This window comes from Dipodomys merriami, unplaced genomic scaffold, assembly GCF_024711535.1.
Source record: "Dipodomys merriami isolate MVZ:Mamm:240054 unplaced genomic scaffold, mDipMer1.0.p SCAF_82, whole genome shotgun sequence".
NCBI classification, from domain to species: domain Eukaryota; kingdom Metazoa; phylum Chordata; class Mammalia; order Rodentia; family Heteromyidae; genus Dipodomys; species Dipodomys merriami.
The window spans coordinates 1,244,894-1,262,187 of NW_027206424.1; the positions used below are offsets into that span (position 1 = coordinate 1,244,894).

Consider the following 17,294-nt stretch of genomic DNA (forward strand, 5'->3'; position numbering starts at 1 on the left):
GAGTTGGGAGAGAATGAAGGAGAGAGTGACAATGTTCAAAAGGAAATGTACTCAATCCCTGAATCATATATCTGTAACCTCTCTGTACATCACCTTTACAATGATTGTTTTTTAAAAGGAAAGGCTACTCCATGCTACATGTGGTGGCTCCAAGCACTCAGGTTTGGTTGATACCGGAGTAGACTTCAGGGTATGAACTGCTTGCAGATGGAGAGGAATTCTCCTAGTGACAGGTGCACAAACTCCAAGACTTCAAAATACACAAAGCAAAGAAACTGTTAAGACTGTAAGGAGAACCCATTGACAATGTTAGTTAAAGCCTTCTTCTTTCTTTTACTAACTGATAGAAATAATAAACAAAAGGGATAGATAAGACCATACAAGCTTTGGTAACGCCATCGACTGCTGGTGTTTACAGACCAGGATGCCATTTGACAGCTGTGGAGTGTATAGCCCATTCAAAGGCTCACAGAACACTCACTCATGTAAACTGTAAGTGGTGTGTAAACCACATCTCAACAAATGTGAATATAACAATCATAAAGAATGTGTTTTCTGATTATAAGAAAATGAAAACAGATATAAGTATATAAAAGATACCTATAAGAATCCCCAAAAATGGAAATTGAGAAATATACTTTTAAATAAAGCAAGTGTCAAAGAAAAATCACAAGAGAGATTTTTTTAATGATTTGAAACAATGATAATGAAACTGCTCTATCTATGAAAGTTCATTATAACTAAAGGAGTATTATATGGGCATGTTTATATATTCAAGTGGTTAACCAGAAAATTAGGAAATTCTCAACAAAGAGACACCAAAGCAGATAGAAGACAAAATCACAGACAGACTAGGAAGAAAAAATGACTACAGGGCTGTAATCAATGAAATAAAAATGAAAGAAAGTCTCTGAAACCTAACTTGGTTATTTGAAAACGTTAATAAAATTTTTAAATTCCTAGCAAGAGAAGAGAAAAACTGATTTTTTTAAATTAAATTTCAGGAAAGGAGAACCTAATTGCAGACAACCTGGGCAAAATATTAGTATAAAGATTTTTTTCTGCCAATAATTTGCTGATTTAGATAGCATACACATATTTTTGAAAAGTAAAAGCTACCAAAACTGACACTGGAATGTATCACCTTAGCTCTGTTAAAGAAATCGAATGAAACTTTCCCCAATGTGCATGCTCTCTCTCTCTGTCTTAGTGTCTGTGTCTCTGTCTGTGTCTCTCTCTAGCTCTCTGTCTCTATCACCTACAGCACCAGATGGCTACAATGATGAATACCACCAGATCTTTAAGAGAGTAATAATAATGATCTTACAGTAACTCACAAAATACAAAAGGAGAGAAAACCTCCCTAGCTTTTATGGTGAGGCCAATAGAAACCCTGAAACCAAAACTAGACAAGAATACAGTGAGTAAAATATCATAGACCAATCTCTCTTAGAAACAAAGACATAGTAAAATATTAAAGAAATCAAACTCAGGTATGTTCTTATGCACATAAATGTATGCATATGTGTATATATGCATACGTATATATGTGAAGATATACATATATACATAGGATATAAGATATAAAACAGAGGGGCTGGGAAGGTGGCTCAGTGGTAGAGTGCTTGCCTTGCATGCATGAGGCCCTGGGTTCGATTCCACAGCACCACATAAGCAAAAAGAAAAAAAGCCGGAAGTGGCACTGTGGCTCAAGTGGTAGAGAGCTAGCCTTGAGCTGAAGAGCTGAGGGACAGCACCCAGGCCCAGCGTTCAGTCCCCACGACCAGACCCCCCCCCAAAAAAAAAGAAAAAAAAAAGATATAAAACAGAATATAAATGGGTATACTAATTTGTAGGACCTAGTCAGATCTTGAAGTCCACATTCCCAGGCCTGTCACTAATTAGGCCACCCAGTTGTTTATATTAAACCGCTTCACAAAATGATTTTCATTATTCCTTTGATAACCTACTTCAATAGTTCACAATCTCAGCTCATTTCTCATGATGTTTCTGCGAAGCACTGATAGTAAACACCAGGAGAATTTTAAAAATAAATAGGACACAAGCCCAAGAAATGTTCTTTTTAAATTACTGAGAGCTAATCAACAATAATCTTTCATGCTAAGTTTCCAAACTTTCATCTATAATTTCCCCTTCAAACCATTGAAGTCATCCAACATAGGATAAACAAGGTAATATAAGATAACCAGGGTCTGTGTGAGATGGATCTAGCAAGCACAGTGACCCTGTCTCCTGGTACCATGCTTCCTAACAACCCACTAGGGTTGGGGTGAAGAGCAAACTCTCCTAGTGACTTCCTTCTAACCAACAGACTAGGGAGATCGCCTCTGTGATTAGACTACAAATGCATGGCTCTGTCTGGCAGCTCTCCTCTCTTCCTGTTCAGCTGTGGTGTCTTGGTGAAGCACGCTGCTGGGCAGGAAATTAGAGGGGCTTCTAGGAACCAAGATGAGCCCCCTCCACCCCCACCGTCCATCTAGCCACTCAAGGACTAATTCTGTTACTGGACTTTGGAGCCAGCCCTGGCTGCACCTTGATCGAGGTCTTTGAGAAAAGCTACGCCAGCGTCACTCTGATGTGGGACCCACGAATGCTTGAGATCATAAACAGGCAGCATGTGAGAGTTATGGTCACCTGTCACATGACAGGAGATAATTATCTAGTGCAGGCATATGCATGCATTTCTAATCTTATAAATGCTTTCTGCCTCCATCATAAGTAATTTTCCCTGTGGGAGAGAGAAGCAGAAAGTGCACAGAACTGGGAAACACTGATTTGTCTCTGTAAGAAAAGACAATTCATCTGAGAAATCAATGTGATCCTTTAACACAGAACCAAGGGCCCTGCAAACAGGTTCTCAAAGGCCAGGCTCAAGGACAAGCCCTGGGACCTGTACAGAAAAGATTCAAGTATTAGTCTAGCTCCGTGTCTTCCTCAAAGCTCCATCCTCGGCATCCCAAGACCAACAGAAGCTGAGTGGGCTGGGCCACTCAGAGTCCCAGGGAGGCCATGTGGAAGTTGTGGTTTTCACCCCCAGGAGCCCAGGGGTTTGCAATCAAGCACCTTGCAGGGCAGCTTAGATGCTGCAACTCAAGCTCTTTCTACAGACAAGCAGGGTCAGGACACAGAGAAAAGAATCTGAAATACAGGGTAGCAAACTGGCAGTGAGTGTTTCAGAAGACCTGTGAAATTCTGGGGAATAAACAACGTTCTAAGGACTAGGATCTCCTCGTGATGTGTCTGAACGAATCAAGTACTCAACACAACCACAATTTCATGACGACCAAGAATCTGGGCTTCTTCCAGACAGGTCAGGAGAACAGCATGGAATCCATGAATGCCCCAAAGTTGCAGAGACTCAGAGGAATGCGTACCACCTCCGCCTAGCCCATCCTACCATCCTGTCGTGATCAGAATCACCAGGAACAAATTCCGTGTACGCTCCCCGAAGGTGGACAGGCGTGGAATTCTGCGGACACTTCTCCTGGTAGCAAGGCAGCGAGCCTGAACTGCAGCTGTCCTCATTTTGCCTCTGTCAGGGGGAGATGGGAACAGCTGGTGCCCCCTCACCCCACCCCCTGCCAGGCTCAGCTGTGCCCCGTTGTTAGCACCCCTCACCCTTGCAGCTGCCAAGCGGAAGGCTAGCCTTGCGGGAATGGTTTGGTTCTGAGCACCAAAGCCCAGACTTGAGCTGCCAGGTTGCAGCTCATTTTTTGCCTATCTTCGAGAACCACACGCGCGCCCCCTCCCCCCCATGAGTGTGAGCCACAAGGGGTCTGTGTGGCTCTTCACACCATTGTGTCCTCAGCTCCTGGCCCCCATCTGGGATGGTGCGAGGCGGCAAGGAAGTGTGCTGATGGAAGGAGCCAAAACACCAAGGCTGGGGAGTTCTGCTTCTGAAAATATGGTGGACTACCCAGAAAAATCTTCCCACTGAAACCTGGCAGATTGCTGAATAAAATGTGACAACAATTTTAGAGAACCCACACTGCTGAATGAGGAAGAAAGGAAATTGCAGGGAATTAAAGGAATTCCCAGCCAGAGCATTCGGACGCTGCCAGTACCATGGGAACCCAGGAGGCGCCGCAGATTCCAGGCAAAGCCAAGGTGTAGGGATGGGAAGTCACTTGAACACATGGAGACAGAGCCCACACCCTGCAAGGAAACCAGGGGAGCCGGGCAGGGAGCCCAGTGCTACAGCACTCGCCCACGGAGCTCTTGGCCCCAGGTTCTACCCCCAAGCATCACAAACAATAAAAAAGAAAGAAGCAAACAAAACACAGAGCCTTGAAGGATTATCCATTCCAAGTTATGGGGTCTAGAAAAAAAAGGCTACCAAATGCCTAGTGAAGATGCAGAATGGCTTCTCTCTCTACCCAGAGACCAGTGAGGGCTGGGGAATCGAACTTCAAGCCTTTATCACATGGATGTCGAGACTGGAAGTACAATGAGCACGTACAAGATGGGAAATTCATGTTAGCTCAGAGCTGACACAAGAGAAACCCCTAAGAGCCCGTCACACACAGAGCTCCACAATTAACTTCCCAAATTTGTACTTGAGATGGGTACACAGGACTCCCACAGTAGAGGCAGCGGGGAAGGGAGTTACAATTCCAAGCTGCAAAACGTTTCGGGAGGTAATCTATGATAAAAAAAAAAAAAAAGAATTTGCCCCTAAATTCTCAATGAAATAATCTGAAAGGGAAGACAATACATAGATCCAAAGTTATTAAAGACATAGACAAATACAAAGAAAACATAGGGACAGGACACACATTTTCAAAAGACCTAATAAGTCGGGAAAAGCACAAAATACACCTTCCGTAAATGAATGATTAAGTCACTGGGAATATAAACTAAGTCAGCAGACAGTGTGAACAGTGATTTAGACACAGCTCAAAGGAAAGTTGGTGAAATGGAACTGAGCCGTGGTGACATCACCTGGCATGTAAAGAAGGAACAAGAGAGAAGCTGAAGATAGAACAGAGAGATGAGGAAAACAACACAGATGAGGTAGCAAAGAACAAAGGCAATAGATAAGGATTTTTCATAATGAATGGATTCAAAAACAGAAAAGCCAAAAAGATAGAGATGTGCACACATATACCATATATACATGTAAATGTAATGAAAATATGCATGTCTATACACTCCTTATGTGTATAACTACACATCTATGTATGTATACATACATGCACACAAATGGATGCATGTATATACATACACACACAGGCAGATACATGTGCATATAGGTGTGTGTCTGTGTGTGCACATGCCCACATAAGTCCATGGAAAGTGTGATGATCAAACTGCAGAATGATGCATTCATGGTGAACACACACGTGCAAGCACACACACACACACACACACAAAGCAAGGAGAACGGATAAATCACATTCCTCATCTCCACCTTCCCAGAAGCCGGAATCACAGGTGTGCACCACCCTGCCCAGCGTCATCAGCTCTGAGAAGGGCTACCTGTCCTGGCCAGGGATACAAAGCTTCCAGCAGCAGGAGGCCCAGGCGGTGCCGAGTGAGCAGAGGACAACGATGCCCAAGTTTTTAAACAGCTGCCAAGAAGCCTAGGCCCTTCATGGAGCCTTAAGATGACACAAAAGCTTAACTGACAAAAACGATCCCAAGAGGTGAGAACTCTGGACTTCCCCCCCCTCTGTCCAGGGCCTGGTATATGGGCATGGGAGAGAATACCAGAACACAGGAAGAGGTGGGGCTGAGAGAAAGGAGAGGATGGAGGGGCAGCCTGTCAGAAGGTGCAAAGCTCAGGGTGCACGTTGGAATAGGAAACCAAGTTAATGCAGGACTGTTCTGTTCTGCTTCAGAGCAAACTAATTTACAATCTCATTGCCATAGAGGCTGTTATTATGGAGTGGCTGGATTGCTCCATATTTGCAGTGGCTGGGTTAAGCCTGACTCTCCAACAGGAGATAAGGTAGACATTGCCTGTGTCCACAAGGATGCTCTGCTGATGCAGGAGGGTGGCAACAGGGCGGACCAGACCAGGAGCGAGGGTCACCTGGCCTCGATGCACCCCATCCTGGGCATACCAATAGCAACTACACATGCACAGGAATTACCTTCTAACACACTCTGTCCACATAAGAATGACTCACTTCCTCATCCTAGAGACTGATAGCCTCATATTGCTTCACATAAGCTACATATTGCTTGCAAGGGGATGGGGGTAGGGAGGGGTGCATAAAGCCAAGAGGCTAGAAAACACACAGAAGATCAAGAAATGCTTCTCACACCTGTCTTTTCATAAATCAGGACAGTGAGGGAACAATTTAGCTTAAGAAAGCTCTTAGAATCCAGGCTGCTACAAATATTATGTATATAATATACATATAATATATGTATGTGCACATGCATGTGTGCACATGTGCGCGCGCACACACACACACACACACACACACACACACACACACACGGCCCTGAACTGTCCCCAGTGCATCCAGGAGCACCTATGCCAGGAGGAAATGTTCCCAGCTTCTTTAAATGATAGTTATGCCTAAGAGAATTTTTTTCCTTTTACAGTTTACACAGCTGCAGCATTTGTCTAATTAGGTATATATTGACTTTGAGCTTTTTATAGATTTTGCAAAGAGAGTTTAACAACATTTAAAAATGGATCTAATTGTTGTTTCCATAAGAAAGGAAGAGAACGAGCCAAGTGCCAAGTGTGAGGAGGAACGTGGTCTGTGCACGCGTGGCCGCCACGCTGGGCTGGCTCTACAGTGTGGTGCGGATTCTCAGGTGCTTCTCCACACACCCTCCAGAAGACTACAGGCAGGAACACTCGGAGCAACAATCAGAAGCAAGGGGCTGGGGAGAAGACCCAACCAGAGAGGGCCCATGGCTGGAGGAGACGTTCAGCGGTGGCTCACATGTCTTGCAAGCGTAATGCCTTGTGTCCCACCCCTGGAAAATAAGAAGAACCATGTAAAGAGGATGGGACAGTGATTTCCTGCCTAGCGGAAAAGAGAGGATGGAATCCATGGACTCTACAAGAGACGAAGTAAGCCAGGGGAGTAGGTAGGGTCAGCAGAACACGGGGAGCGCTGGGGAGAGGCATTCCTGTGCCCCCATCAGAACCAGCTCAGGCTGGCCAAAGGCCTCCCAGCCCCGGGGCTCTGGGAGTGCCTGCCACTCTGCACGGATACGCGGTGTGCGTCCAGGGACAGAGGCAGAGACGTCTGAGCTCAGCACTTCCAGACCCACGGATGTAAAGTGGTAATGAGCCGGACTGAAAGCAAAAGGATTAACTTTAAGAACATATGCATGGCGGCGTGGGGTCCCCTTTCTCCCTGCTCCAGAGCTGAGCTCTAGCCTACCACCGGCTTAGACTTCTAGTGGGAGACGAGAGGGTTCTTTCCTAGAGAATGTGATTAACCTGAGCGAGGGGAAACAAGAAAATCTAACCCGTGATAGAGGGAGATCTCCAACAAAATGAAGGCCCTGCAGCTAGTAACTCTATCTGTGGAGACACATGGGATTTCCAATGTCTCACAATTAAATGTCAACAGAAAGCCCAAACCAGACTGAAAGAAAGTCAAAGAAAAAGAATCTCAAAGCTAACATATTCCTTTAAAAAAAATCATCCTGGGTGGCTAACAGTGACTGGATGGTGTATTCTGAAAACCTTATTTTCCTGTAAAAATGGAATTGGATATCTTTGCCTTTTGCTTTTATTGCCCTATTAGTGCCTAGAAAGAAGATGTGACAGCAAGAGACATGGCCACCACCATGAGACCATGAGGACTTCAGCACAAATGCCCTAGCTAACATCGAAGTGTGGCTGCTACAACAGAAGGCGCTGTGTCTCTGGCGGTGTCACTGACCTTCCAAACCTCACAACCGCTCACTCCAGGAGGAAAAGAACTTTGAAAACACTGCCGCAATCAGCTGAAAGCAACCTCCACACCCAAGTACTTAAAGCTGTATTCCCAAACCCTCTTCCTCAGGAAGAGGCACCCCACCAAATCACCCCACAAAGGAAGAGAAAGCCACAGTGCTGAGAACAGGCCAGTCAGCAATGGAAGGACAGGAGGAGCGGATCTGGGATTTGGTAGGAAAGGTCATCCCTAGGTGACCTCTGACCCCTGTGCCACAAAGTGATCAAGTCACACGGGGACAGGAAAGATGATACCAAGGAAAGAAGAACTTGCATGAGCCAGGCACTGGTGGTTCACACCTAAAATCCTAGCTACTCAGGAGACTGAGATCTGAGGATCGAGGTTCAAATCCAGCCTGGGCAATAAAGTCTGTGATTTTACTCTCCAATTAAGCACCAGAAAACTGGAAGTGGAGCTGTGGCTCAAAGTGGTAGAGTGCTAGCCTTGAGCAAAAGAGCTCAGGGACAGTGCCCAGGCCCTGGCCCTAAGTTTAAGCCCCAGAACTGACTGGGGGGGGGGAGGAGAGAAGGAGGGAAGAACTTGTATGGTGCAGCTGGTGGTGGACAATACTGACCTTGGCAGTGGCCTTAGGGAAAGCACAGCCCTCTTGGTGGAGAGAAAGCAGCCAAGTGTTCCAGAAGCTTCTGCAGCAGGGCTCTGACTGCAAGCTATGTCGGTGGGAAGGTCCTCGAGATGGAGGACAGGTCTGTGGGAGTACATGCTGGTATCTTCCTAAGTGCCGCAGGCCCCTGGGTGACTTGGTGAGCATCAGCAGGGGCGGCTGGAGGAGGCAGATGGGGCCGCACACACTGGGGAGGAGGGACGGGTGAGGATTGGGACCTGAGGACTTGGGTTCTGTTCTGAACCATGGGGTTGAGTTGCCACAAAAGGCACCAATGGGGCAGCTGTGCCTGAGCGCAAGTGGAGCCAAACTCAGGACAGCCCTGCCCGCAGCCAAGCTCGTTTCTTCCCTTGCCAACTGTGAAGAAATGTTTCACTAGTTGTCTAGATTTGCAAGCACCCTCCATGACATGATTTGCGGATGGATTGAAATTTGATACTGAGAATCCTAGGGTGAATAAGCTACGGATCCACGATGGCATTAAACGTGCTTAGGTCTTGAAGCTAGAGGTAGTGGGGCACACCTGTAATCCTAGCTACTCAGGAGGCTGAGATAGAAGGACGGCCATCTGAAGCTAGACAGGGCCAAAGTTAGACCTACTTACTTAGCTATTTGGGGGTAGTGGGGCTGGGAGTAGAGGGGAAAGGAAGGGGGAGCAGGGAGAAGGGATGGGAAGAGGGAATAAAGTGCCTGGAGTCCTATCTACCCTACGAACACACTGTCCACTAAACTTGTAGTCCTGACATAATAACACCCCCTATGAAATGATTTCGTATTATTAGCTTGATGTAATAAACATGTTCCTCTAAGGGTCATCTGTGTCCCGCAGACCTCTGGATACATCGCTCCACATTAAAGACCACCGGAGGCACACTCCGAGGCTCTGTTTAAAATCTTGATTGCAATAAACATCCAGAGGAACAAATTTGTAAAAAGAAAGGAAAAGGAAGGGTGGGGGAAATAAAAAAAAGTCTCTCGGGTTTCTCAAACCGAACCTCCCCTTGGGGCTACTGTTACTTTCATTTGCAGGTCGCAGGGTTCTTTGAGGGGTCCGTGGCATTCTTCCTTGGCTCTTAATTGTGTATAATGGGGGGGGGTCCTTTTATAATTAATCACGAGGTTGCCATTCGGCCTTTGACATTAGCAAGAACAGTGTTCTGGCCTCCTAAAGAACGGGGTGGCGGGGGGGGGGCTGCGACCACCACGAGGTAAACCCCAACCAAGAGAGCTGCTGAAAAACAGCTGCTAGAGACCCGCGGGAAAGAGGGGAGCCCGGGGGCTGGAGACCGCGGGCCAGGGCTCGTGGACGGGCCGACAGCGCCCCCGGCGGCCCCGGGGCGGCGCAGCACGGCACGCGGCACCTGCTGAGCGCGTCCCGAGCACGCGAGCCGCGGCCACAGGTGCGGGCCGCGCGGGCTTCCGACGCCGGCGGCTCCGGGGCTGGGGGAGCGCGCCTGGCGCTCACCCGAGGCTCTCGCCCCGCACGCGGAGCCCGGCACGCCGCCGTTTACCGCCCAGAACCGAGCCTGCAGGGGTGCGAGGGTTCCTTCGACCCTCCTTCCACGTGTGGGGCGCGGCGGGAAGGTGCGGGGTGGGTCTGGTCATGGACAAGGAGGGGAGCGGCCGCCGCGCGGGGCGCCCCGAGACGGGAGAGGGGCGGGGAGACACCCCACGCGCGCGCGCCCCTCGGACGACACGTGTCACGGAGCCGATGTCACCGGGAGAGGAGGGGACCTGGTGGCCCCCCAGGCTGTGAGCCGGTGCCCGAGTCAGGGGTCCCCTCCTCTCGCTTGGGGGGGTGGAGCGGGGGTCGGTATCCCGGGGTCCCGCCGCCGCGCGCGCCCGGGCCGGGCGCGGGGACTTACCTCGGGCCGCGCGGGGCGCCAGCAGCGCCCCGGCCAGGGCGAGCAGGAGGGCGCGGGCGGGCGCGGGCGGGCGCGCAGCCATGGTCGCCGGGCTCCGGTGCGGCGGCGGCGGCGGGCAGCTCTCGGGGCCAGCGGCCAGCGCCGCACCATTCCACGCGGGCTCGGGTCTCCGGCTGCCCCCGCGCAGCGCCCCGCCGCCGAGGAGCGACTCTAGCCTTGCATTTGTTCCTAAAGTTTCCCCCGGTGTGCGCGCGCGCGTGTGTGTGAGTGCGCGCGTGTGTGCGCGCGCCTGTGCGCCTGCGCGCGCGCCCTGGGCTGGCGATCGCTGAGCCCGGCGTCCGCCCGCCCGGCCCCGGCGCAGCGGCGCGCGGCAGCCGTCGCGGCGAGGCGGGCCTGTCAAATGCATCCACCGCCAACCGTGGCCGCTCCGGTTACCGTGGAACAAATGAGCCGCCCGCCCGCCCGGCCCCCGGGCGTCCCGCGGGTCCTAGAGACCGCTTCTGGGGACCCCGCCCCGCCCACCGGGCCCCCGCCCCGCGCGCCGCCGCCGGGCTCGTGCGTCCACCCCTGGGGGCGGCTGGGTGCCGGGGCGGCACCGACGTGGCGGGGGGGCGCGGGCGGGGCGCTCACGGCTCGCCCCGGGGACGACGGGGCGGTGCGCGGGGGGGGGGGGGAGCGGGGGGGGGGGGGCGCCGAGAGCCCAGGCGGCGGCGGCGGCGGCGGCGGCGGCGCGGTCCAGCTTTCCGGGCTGAGACTGGAAAGGATGACGGGGCTGCTCGGCCGCCCGGCTCGCGGGGAACCGGGTGGGGGGGTGCGAGTGGCGGGTGTGGACGGCGATCCGCAGCCAGGCGCCCCCCACCCCGCTCCCCCCCAGACCCCCAGGCTTCTCGCGCCGGAGGACCGAGCTAGCACTGCAGCTTCTGGGCCTGGCGCGTTGGATGCGTCGCCCTGGGGTTCATCGCCATGGACCGGCGCACGGTTTCTTTCCCGGGGCCAGGACTGGGTGAAGAGTGCAGGGGGAAGTTTCCCCAAACTCCCCCCATCCTGAGAAGCACCTGGCCTCTCTGGCGTCCCCTCCTGGGTCTCCCTGAAGGCCGTTCCGGGGGCGGGGGGCGCCTGGGACAGCTGGGGGAGCGCCAGGTGTTTGGCAAAACACAAGTGAAGGAATGGACGGCCTGGCCATCTAATCCCAGCCCCCCCTCTCCCATCCCCCCCTCCCCGGTTTATGAGGCTGAGCCTCGCTGTCGGTCCCAGTAACAAGCTCCTCCCTGGAGCCCAGGCAGGGGCGGTGAGCCGGCCACACCAAGGTGGCAGGACGTGGAGAGGGTACCCCCGTGGGGAACTCCGTGGGGCTCCCCAGAACTATAAGGGTTCAAGGCAGCAGCCGCCCCCCACCAGACTAATGAACTCAGATTCTCCTAAGTGGGGCTGAGCCAGAACAGCTTTCAAAGCCCAGGTGATTGTACTGCAGCCAGCCCGCCGAGAACCAGCACAGAAATTCCATTCTGCCCCCTGTGCCAGCTTTTGGAAAAGCTCTGGTTGGTCAGCACCATCCTGCTAAAGTAGCTTTTCTCCCTGGCTCCCTGGGGTGCTTGCGAGATTCCTCTCTCCCACACCAGATCTGCCCCCTTCATAGGGGAGGAGGATTTGAAAATGAGCTTCGAAGAGGTCCTCTTCAGAGCCAGCCCTGGACATGGAGCCCGGGGCCCGTCCCTGCAGAAGACAGCCTTCCTCCTAAGCAGAACTGCATATCCCTTTGTCCATTGGCTCATTTAATCGGAATTAGCAATGCTACATTAGGGGAATGGAAAGCCAGACCAAAGAGGAATGCCTCTTCAAAGACTTGTGTGTCTCTGAGGACAACCAGGTAAATCACTGTTATTAGGCAGCGTGAGCTGGTGCCTTAACCTATGTAACAATAATTAGGTTTGCGGCGTGCTACATCATTTATGATGAACTTGGTGCCTTCCAAGAGTTCTGCCACCACGCTGCACTATTGTCCATCAACGTCCCCAAAGCACAGATGAGGAAACCATAGCCAGCATACAGAAGTTGAGGAGCTAGCTCTCCCAGCCATGGCCACCGAGAAGCAGCAGCTCCACTCAGCCTCAGACCTGGCCTCCCGTAGAGTGTGAGTCTCTGGCCCTGAGGCCCCAGCTTCGATTTTAGCATCTGTTAGTTGAGAATAAAATAAATGCAGACCTCCATGCTGAAAGAGCTCCAGCCAAGTCTTCCCACGCACCTACTCCCTGGGAGCTTGCCCGTGGGTTCTGACGAGGGAGGTCTGGAAAGACGGGGCTTAGCAAGTGCTGACCTAGGTGATCTTGGCTCCACAACTACCCTTCCAGAGAACTCTGGGCCGGGACTGAGCAGTCGTTTCCACTGCAGTCAATGCAACAGACCTGCAGCAGGGTGAGCACAACCTGGCTCCAGCCACTGACAGGGAAAATGGTCTCTCCATCCTGCAATGAGCCTGTGCTCAGGGCCGCCCGCACTTCCTCTCCCAATGCTCCAGTTCCTTTCACTCTTTCATGGTCAGCTGTCACCCTTTCCTACAAATGTTTAATCTTTTAAACTTAGGAACTGTAATGCTTTTTCCAAAAATGGTTCAATGTGCCACTCTCCTCCCCAAAGACTGTCTTTGGGTTTGACTGAATGAAATGAAGCAGTCATTGCATCATTGCAGGGAGAGAGAGAGAAGGGGGGGGCGGAAGGGAGGAAGGAAGGAAGGAAGGAAGGAAAGGAAAGGAAGGAAGGGAAATCCTAGCTACACACCCCATTTCCCAAACCTCTAGATCATCATCTCTATGGAGTGAGAGGTCTGGCTGATACTCCATTCCTAAAGACTTCATGCACAGCAGCAGCCGGCTAGGCCAAGAGCGAAGCTTGGGTGGGGCAGATGGTCTGCCTTCAGATGGGAATTCTGGTCCCCCATTCCCAGGAAATGGAAGCCCACACTGCATTCAATACTGGATTGTGAGGTAATGGTGTGGGGTCAGAGGCCAGGGTCTGGCTCATTAAAATTTCAGATAGATGGCTTGTTGTCCCTTCCTTTCTAGAAGAATTGACCTTTGCGATCCTGTTTCCTGTGTGTGCTATTTTTGTCTTAAAAGCCTGGGCATTCACAATGAACAGGGCACTTATTTCCTACCCAAGTTCACATGTAGCTCAATGGACACTGAGAGAGAAAATGGAGAGCAGTGTTGTAATGGCAGGGTTGTGCAGGCAGCTCCCCTGATGTGGGCAGCTGAGTGGAGAGCCGGCCTCTGCAGCGCTCAACCTCCTGATGGAACTTGAGACACAGTGGATCTCGCACAACAGCTTTTCTCTCTCCAGGCACAGCTCCCAAAGCTTGCTGCAAAAGTAAACAAACACAATCACCCATGATTAAGATTCCTGGAAATCTTTTTAATTCCATCTCTTAGAGAGGTTGACATTCGAGTTCCTCTTGGCCTGGAATAATAGAGTCCATTTTCCTTTTTGTAGATTTTTCTCGCTGCAAGAACCCATGCCTCCCAGCCCCTCAACTTAGAACCTGCTCCTACTGAGTTCTTCTGGGAAGATCCAATCCATGGGACTCATGATCACACAGAATCCACACTTAAGTACCCCCTTGGCACACGCCAAAGAAAGAATGGGGGGGCTGGGAGGCTGCTCATGAGGAGCAGAAGGGCCAGGAAAGGTCCCATCTGTGTGTGTCTGTGTCACCTGGCAGTTGTCCAGTTGACTTACCCACCTATGTGTATTGTGAAGAGACCCCACCCTCCCTACCTCAAGCGCCCCACCTGCACTGGGAAAATGGCGCCAGCTGCTGAGACAGCTCTCATACTGTGCAAGGCAGAGGAGGAGAGAAAAGAAAGGCAAATAGAAATGTCAGCGACAAATATGAACTCACAGGAAGGACAGCACAGTTGAAGCTATTCCTTCTTTCACTCAAGAAGTGGCAGGGGTCCCAATTTTTTTCTACAATACTTATCAAGAAGACTTCCTTCCCTCTCACAAATGCCTTGGTTTGCAAGCAACAGGTTGAGTTATCCTATCTACAGCTAAACCTGTCATTCGTATGACATGTGTAGCAAGAGGAGGAGGCAGGCACAGGGGCCTGGCTCTACAACTTGACTTGATTCCTTTGGTGGTGGCTGGTAAAGAGCAAGCAGCAACTATGACACCTGGAACACAACAGTCACAAGAGTGAAGCCTGCCAAGTTCCTCTGAGCATCTTCCCAGTGCAGTTCGCTAGTCACTCTCCTGCGCTGACCAGCCGCTGTTAGAAAGTCAAGTTATTTTTGGTCGTTGATTGTTGATTGTTCATTCATTTTTTTTTCACCAGCTACATAAAAACTTTGGGCTTTGCTGTGTCTTGAGTAGATTCAGGAGAAAATGCAACAGGAAGTCATGGTTACTCTTGGAGCAAAGATACACTGCCAGGGTCCTGTTCTGTGCCTCTGAGGGTCCAGAAGGGTCAGGGTGGATGAGGGCTGTGGTCAGGACTTACAGGCACGCTGGAGATAAGCTGGGGTCTCCATATCTGGTGTCTAGCAGGCTTCCTCCCGGGGGGAGGAGACAAGACCTATTTTACAATGATTTTCAAGGAAATCCAATGTAAGGGGGTACACCTGTTCTAAAAATGTGTTCTCTTTTTGCAACACTAAGATTTGAACTAAGAGCTTTGAATTTGCTAGGTAGGTCTTTGTGTGCGTGTGTCACTTGAGCCCTCCTCTTTTTGCTCTAGTTGTTGCTGCTGTTATTTTAGATAGAGTTGTGTGGTTGAGTTCAGGCTCGATTGAACTAGGATCTTCCCCTTGTGCCCCCACACAGCTAGGATGTGGTTATTCACAGTTTGTTGAGATAGGGTCGCACTAACTTTAGCTGGGATTGGTCTTAAGCCTCCTACCTCGACTTCCCAACTAGCCGGGACCACAGGTATACACTGCTGCACTTGGCCTACAAAGTTCTTTTTTTTTTTTTTTCAACCTGGATGTCAAACTGGGCTATTTTCCTCTAACCCCTATGCTTGATATCGGAACATAACCTGGACACAGATCTGCGCGTGTACTGGACGGTGGCTCCCATTTCTTCTTTACTGTTTTAGGCAAATCAGCCCCTGTTTCTTTCACGTGCCTCCTGGGTCCTATTTTCACTCTCTTTAATCACGTTGATTGTTCTCCTTTGGACCCATTCCACTTTCATGATTTCTCTCAAACTGAGGAGGCCAAGTGTGGACACAGAGCTCCAGGCAGGGATGCAGGGGCTGTTGGATTGCCTCTGGTGGGGTCTGGGCCTCTGAGACTCCTCTGATTCTCCACTGGATCTGGGAAATTCTGGGGATGAGGGAGTTGGGTGCCCTGAGATGGGTGTTGCTGGTCCTGTACCCCATCTCCCAGCCCGCCTCGCGTGGCACACACACTCGCTTCTCCATAGTTATTTTGTTTCACCTCCTGGATCTCTCTTTGGATCCTCTCGATTCATGGGTTTTTTTTTGGGGGGGGGGTAAGGGGACAGTCCTGGGCTTGAACTCAGGGCCTGGGTACTGTCCCTGAGCTTTTGTGCTCAAGGCGAGTGCTCTACCATTTGAACCACAGTGTCATTTTTTAAACTTTTTTTGATAGTTAATTGGAGATAAGAATCTCATGGACTTTCCTGCCTGGCTTTGAATTGTGATCCTCAGATCTCAGCCTCCTGAGTAACTAGGATGCAGATGTGAGCCACCAGTGATTGGCTCCTGGTAGACATTTTTTAATAGTTTTTGTTGGTCATGGGGCTTGAACTCTGGGCCTGAGCGCTGTCCCTCAGCTCTTCAGCTCAAGGTGAGCACTCTACCACTTGAGTTACAGTACCACTTCCGGTTTTCTGGTGGTTTATTGGAGGTAAGAGTTTCCTGCCCCGGCTGGCTTTGAACCGCAATCCTCAGATCTCAGCTTCCTGGGTAGCTAGGATTACAGGTGTAAACCATTCGTGCTTACAAGACGTTTTATTCTTATGGCACAGAAAATGGAGTCATTGGGAGTACCATGACTCATACCTCAAATTCTAGCTACTTGGAAAGCTGAGATTTGGAAGGATCACAGTTCAAAACCAGCCCAGACAGAAAAGTTTGAGAGACACTCCCCCTGTCTAGCAAGCACAAGGCCCTGAATTCAAACCCTAGTACTGCAAAATAAAAATAAAAAATAAAAACAAAGGCAGGAAAGAAGGAAGGAAGAGAAAAGGAAAAGAGAGAAGGAGGGAAGTGAAGAAGGAAGAAAGGAGGGAGGGAAGGAAGAAAGAGAGGAAAGGAGAAAGGAAGGAAAGGGAAGAATGGAGGGAGGGAAGGAAGAAAGAGACGGAGAGAGAAAGGAAGGAAAGAAGGAAGAAAATGGAGGGAAGGGGGGAGGGAGAGAATGAACAAATGAACGGAAGCAGTCCTAACAGATGGCATAACCTTCTCTGACCTGGACACAATACCCCAACCATCTGTCAGAGGGACCAACTACTATTGGGTTTAGCCCCAACTCTGCTTCCTACAACCGGTGCCTTACCAAAAACCCTTAAAGCTTTATTCCAATTGTCCTGTGAAGCCATGGAGTTTGGCCCCTTTCCTCTTTAAAAAAGGAAATCTTTACTTTCCTACTGTCCACGTTGACATTTTCTTAGGCAGTTCTTTCACATTGCTCATCCTAGCTGAAGCCTCCAGACCTCGTGGGCTGAATCCCTTTCCTGGAGCGCCCCGGCTCCTTGGGATTAGACCACAGCCACGGTTCCCAGGCTCATCTCCTTCCCACTCTCTAACACACAGCCCCTCCCCTGGGGTCACTGCACATCTGCCAGACGATTCTCCTCTTGTGGTTTTCCATATGCTTCTCTCAAGGTTAGATTGCCCATTGTGCAAGGTGC

At 50.6% G+C, this 17,294-nt stretch overlaps 1 protein-coding gene across 1 annotated transcript in view; it reads right to left on the bottom strand.

Annotated features, from left to right (window-relative positions):
• Adam12 (ADAM metallopeptidase domain 12) overlaps nt 1–10,503 on the bottom strand; it is a 275,101-nt gene extending 264,598 nt beyond the window's left edge. Inside the window, exon 1 of the mRNA XM_070011400.1 lies at nt 10,422–10,503. Coding sequence (XP_069867501.1) covers nt 10,422–10,503 — 82 coding nt within the window. The remainder of the gene's footprint in view (nt 1–10,421) is intronic.
• Nucleotides 10,504–17,294: the final 6,791 nt, after the last annotated feature.